Below are 5,618 nucleotides of genomic sequence, written 5' to 3'. Positions count from 1 at the left end.
GGGAGAGATGCCAGTGAGCCACCCAAGAAATAACAGGTAAAGTCATGAGTCATGTGGCAATAGATAGATCAATAGAAATGGGTTAATTTAAATGTAAGAGCTAGTTAGTAATAAGCCTGAGCTATCTGCCGAGCATTTACAATTCATATGAGTCTCTGGTAATTTGGGAAGGGACCACCAGGTATTTGGGAACAGGCAGGTGGGAGAGAAAAGTCCATTTACAAATAATAGTAGCAATGTCCCTTTTACGTGAATAAAATGTTTAAATATTTGTTTAAAGCAAGATCATTACTGAGTCTGTGTGCTTCTTGAGATTGAATATGCACAGCAGATTCTAGACCTGTCCTTGACATGTTCATTGACAGGGAGTTTATTCTTTATTATTCTCAAACCCATCAGAAAATAAATTCCATTATGGAATTTAAATGCTGGATCAAGGGCTATGGAGAAATATATATATGTACACACACACATATATGATTTAAAAATAGAAACTATTTTTTGATTACCTAATGGTATGAAGGCATTTTTTTTTTTAATTTCTTCATTGCTACAGTTCAAAATACTAACCCTTAAAATGAGCTCAGAAGTTATCCACCGTGTACTGTACTCCAATGTGCTGGGCACTGCTGGGGTGCATGTTTCCCAGGCTGGGCTTCACCTGTCATCAAATGCCCACTCGATTACAAAATTCATATTCAGAAGCCTCTTCCTTGTGGGCACAAAGCCCTCCCCTGAGGAGCTAGGGGCCATAGACAGTGAGCCCACCATGAAATGCCCGATCATGGTGATATGGAAGCCAAAGACGTCTCAGCACACGAGTGAACTTTTGCCACTTTGTATTTTATTGTGGAACAGAGTTTCTGTTTTTTTGATTTTTTTTTCCTTTACATCAAATATCCTCAGTGGAAGAGGGGATATTGCACACAAATATCATAAAAGCACTACATATTACTTTCACTGGAAACTAATTTTCTACATTAGATATGACTGGATAGGATGGAATGATGCAGGGTTAGAAGACATAATACCATACACAGCTGCAGACCGACACAAACACCATTCAGAACAAGAGAGAGGAGCGAGCTGCTTCTCCACAGCGGGGGGACTCAGGACTGCGCGCTGCCTGCGGTGCGGGAAAGCAAGACTCCAAAGTCGCTGGGGTGAGGGCAGCTGAGCAGTCACTTCCCCAGAGCTCCTGGGTCAGGAGCTCCACGCACGAGCGCGGAGAAGCCAGTTCTTAGCTGTTGTCGTTTTCCTTCCTTTTCAGTTTTTGATGCTGCCTTTGAAATGAATTCATAAAGTCACAGTTTGTTTGTCTGTTTGCTTGCTTGTTTTGAAACAGCGAATGGTTTGCACACCAGGTGAAGAAAACCTAATTGCTATCAAAGCGGCGCTCATCCCTAGGCTGCTTTGGACGTGGTGTTCAGCCGGTTAAATGAGAAAAGCTCACAGTTCCTTTCGCACGGAAACAGAAATCTTTTTCTCCTAAATCGGAAGTACAAAAGGAAAACAGAAAGAGAAGTCTTTATCCTAACTCACAAGTACCATTGCCGAGCAGGAGCCTCTCGTGACCCGAGACAGAAGAGGCAAGAAAAGCAACTCCAGAATTGTAGCGCTGCTGCCAGGAGCTGAGATTGGTAGCAGAAATGGAAGGTGGTAAAATTTCCATTAGCAAATAATTAAATTTCTAAAATAAGTATTAGAAGGCTCCTAAATTTCATAAGCTATTGGAAACACTTAAAACATCCATAGACACTACTGGGGAAAACCATTCACTAAGATATGTAACGTTAAGAAAAAAACAACTTTTTTTTTCTTTTGAATTCCATGGAAAATGGTGTTTGGGGTGAGGGGTCGGTCACTGTATCCAGTCCCACCACAAGACTGAGAGAGCATGCATGGGGGTTGGGGTTTGGAAAAAGAGGACAGAATTGGTTAAAATTGAAATGGAGGATTATCTCTAAGATTTAGTTGCTGTGGAATTTTGTTTACAAACACTACCGAAAAGGTCATGATCAGGAGCGCTAGCTCAATAGAATCCCGTCATTTAAAGAGGGTGGGAATCCCTTCCCCTCAAATATTCAATCTATACAATCGGATTAAGAATCATATGCACAAATCTTCTAAAAGTCTGTGTCGGTTCTTAGCTCTCACCACAAATGTACATGGTCCATTGTGATGGCTACTTCTAAACTAATTGTGTATGTATGGAACTAGTAAAGTCAGATTAGCCACACAGGTAGGAGAGGTGCCTGGGACATCAGGAGGCACCTGTAACGCAAATGTAGTTCACCCTGGTGTCCTCGGCTCCACGGTCATCACTGAGAACGGGGGTGCAGGAGGGTGCTGCGAGATTGTGTAGGAACTCGGAGTCAGTGGATCGGTGACAGCTTTGAAAAGTACTGTCCCCGTGAAATTCTGTAGAAATAACAAGTGTGGGGAGAGTGGTTCTAACTGAAGGCTGGCTATGGCTCTTCATGGATATTTATATTTTTAAAACAAAATAATATGTAGGCTAAATAAGTTTAATTCGGGAAACAGGAAAGTAACTCCATCTCTATGAAAGAAAAGTCAATCGGAGGTCTGGATTCGGCAAGAAGACTAAGACGCTGCTTCTTTTCTCGCGTGTTATGTGGACCAACCCAAGAGCTACCATTAATTATCTAATTTACATGTATTCCGCTTGTTTCATGAAGTGTGAAGCAAATGAGTTTATAGTCAATGAAGTCTGTTTTCATCACAATGACTTATCCCTCATATATGACAGTTCTGTACCTTTAATGTGTTACTTCTATGGGTCCGAACGAAATAAATAAAAACTGCATTCCTAGAGACACCTAACAAAAATAGAATATTAATTTTCTTTAAAAAATTAAACATTTGGAAAATGTGATTCACAGCATTAAGTAGACTGCACGGGTCCTCAGTGAGGGGACCCCGGAGAAGCATTGTTTAAACCCTCAGAGTCGTAGCAGTGCGAAACATATACTTCACAGACGAAAATAAACTAAAATGTAAAATCTGAAATAAATAACTAACATAGAAAATAAAATGAGGTCATTGTTCACTACTCCGTAGATCTTGAGAGTCTGCAGGAAATGTCGTGTGACAGGGCACAGCGCAGCTGTCACTGAGAAGTGTGCCACCTCGGAACCCTGGCACGCGGATCTGCCACTTGAGACGGCATCAGTTCTAATCAGGATCTGGCTTCACAGGTTCGCGCCTCAGTGATGACAACGATGGACATCGTGTCTGAACTCTACATGGTGCACTTAGGACTTGGGAATTCATTCGTTTTCAATCCATTGTTTCTTTCATTGAACGTTTTCCAGAAAAGAAACCCCAAGCGAATCGGTGCTAGGGTTCTTCTGAACTTGGCTCTTTTACCCTCATGGTGGACAGTCTTGAAAGGAGTAAGGGGGACAGCACTGGGTGATGCGCTTAAGGCCCTAACCAACAGCCTACCCTGCCATCCACCCACTCTCAAACAGAACAGACTCAGACTTTCATGATATGAGAGTCAAAGGGTGGGAGGTATCACCATTTCTGGTAGTTAGAGGTTTTTAATAAATATTATGACTTCAATATCAGACTTCAAATCTTGCCAGAACCTCAAAAAAAAACTTCAATTTTTGTCTTATAAAACATTTAAAATAAAAAAGACCATCGCTTGAAATTTTTCTTTGCATTTTCCTGTAAATGAAAACATTAAAAAGTTCATTTATGAAAACATCTCAGGTATCTTAAAAAAAATCTTCTGTACACGTGTTCCCATAATTGTGTTGAAATTAATGGCAAATTAAAATGGCCAATGCAAGACAAAGAGAGGCAAATACTGTACACTTGCTGGGAACCTCTTCCACCGTAAGATTCACTGCGCGCCCAGCTCTGATCACAGAAGCCATTTCCATCTTGAACTTGAAGCAGTTAAAGAAGCCGGGGGAAATGCCAGGAGCTTGGCTGAGGGACCACAGAGTGCATCAGAACTGGTGGCTTTCAACAAGCAAGATTCAGCACTAAACTGTTGGACCAATCAGATGAGCTTCTAGTACCTTCCCTTCCCACACACTCCTTTACCCAGAGTATCTACAATCCTACGTGGGCGGTTTAAAAACTTGCTGTCTCACGTTAAAAAATAAGTGCGTCAGGAGTCTGTACATTCAAGTCAGTTCCTAAGGCAAAATGTCTCCCGTAGGTACTCCCAACTGCTTTGGTATTTGCTTCAGTTAATAACCGGGGTGGACTTGGGTGTTGCTGCATGCAGGTTGACTTGGTGTGGACTAAGTGGGTGGACAAATGCTGGGAGCATGCCTTAGATTGACCTACTCATCATGTTGGAAAAGTCTGAGAGTTCTGAATGGGGCTCAAGCCACTCGCACGTCCAGGCTACATTTGCTACATGATGCCGTGGGCAGCCTTTAGAGTAAAGGCATTTGATTAAGGCGTGAAAAATCTCATGCCCTCATAACAGGCTCCGTTCTTTTTGTTCCTTAGAAACGTGCTCTAGGAGATTAAGACTCTTTCTGATGACTCTGATGAACATGAAAACTTCGCCAGTGTAGACCACACCATAGCTGCTGTCAGAGAAAATGCAGACCTAGTTGCTGGTGTCTTCTGGATACCCCATCCTGCCCACTCTTTCTCCCTGGGCATCATATCAGAACTCTCCACCGTTACATCTCCTTCTCTTGCATCCTTTTTCTTTCTCATTCTTTCTCTCTCATTCTCTCTCTCCTGCATTCTCTATGTCCCTCGCTCCCCCCTCTCTCCCTCCCCTCCCTCTGCCTCTCTTTCCCTCTCTCTTTCTCTCTCTAAGACAAATGCCAATACCTAGCAGAAGTCAGTTGGGTGCGCGAGTGCATGGCTTCCAAAATGTTCAGCAGAGATGAACGGGGGTAGGTAATTTTGCAGTAACTTGAATCCTATTGTGGGAATATGGTTACTTCCCTTAGCAATCAGCAAAAATTGAGAAGTATTAGTGACTTGCATCACCGTGACACAGTATAGCGTTTGGCAGGTAATTGTTCAGTGACTTAATTAGATGGACATTTTAGAAAAGGTAGTTTTAAATTCAAGAATTTCTGGAAACAAAGTTCACATCCTGTGGTGTGGCTGGCTGCGGTTTCTACAGTTCGATCTTGCATGCAGGGAAGGACTCGTCCTGCATGACCACTGTACTGCTGCTTGCTAAAACCATGATGTTGAGGTCTTGCTGCTTCTCGTGGGTCTCCTGGTACCATTCCCTCATCACCTCTGAGTCATGTGTTGGGATCAGCGTCACCTGCGGAGAGGAAGAAAAGGAGACATTTAAAGGTCATAGAGAGATGCCCGAAGTAAAACCAAGAGCAAGCTGGCGGTTGGGTCACTTGAAGAAGGGGACAAAAGAAAAATGCTGTTTTCCCGAAAAAACAAAACAAAACAAAAAAACACACATGAAGTCTTCAACTGTAAAAATCAAAAGGTTTGCTTCATTGAGGAGAGGGGATGGAAAGGAGAATCGCAATCAGTTAGATAGAGACTTGTCAGTTCACTTGGCCCAATTTCACTGTTGGCCTGCCTGCCTTCCTTCCTCCCTCCCTCCCTCCCCCCCCCCCCCCCCCCCCCCCCCCCCCCCC

The 5,618-nt window shown here is 43.0% G+C and overlaps 1 protein-coding gene across 1 annotated transcript in view; it reads right to left on the bottom strand.

Annotated features, from left to right (window-relative positions):
- Nucleotides 1–824: 824 nt before the first annotated feature.
- Map1b (microtubule associated protein 1B) overlaps nt 825–5,618 on the bottom strand; it is a 92,311-nt gene continuing 87,517 nt past the window's right edge. Inside the window, exon 7 of the mRNA XM_050153821.1 lies at nt 825–5,284. Coding sequence (XP_050009778.1) covers nt 5,129–5,284 — 156 coding nt within the window. The 3' untranslated portion in view covers nt 825–5,128. The remainder of the gene's footprint in view (nt 5,285–5,618) is intronic.

The sequence above is a fragment of the Alexandromys fortis genome, unplaced genomic scaffold (genome assembly GCF_014885135.2).
Source record: "Alexandromys fortis isolate MF-2015 unplaced genomic scaffold, M_Fortis_MF-2015_v1.1 scaffold_79, whole genome shotgun sequence".
NCBI classification, from domain to species: domain Eukaryota; kingdom Metazoa; phylum Chordata; class Mammalia; order Rodentia; family Cricetidae; genus Alexandromys; species Alexandromys fortis.
This window is presented reverse-complemented; position numbering and strand designations above follow the sequence as displayed.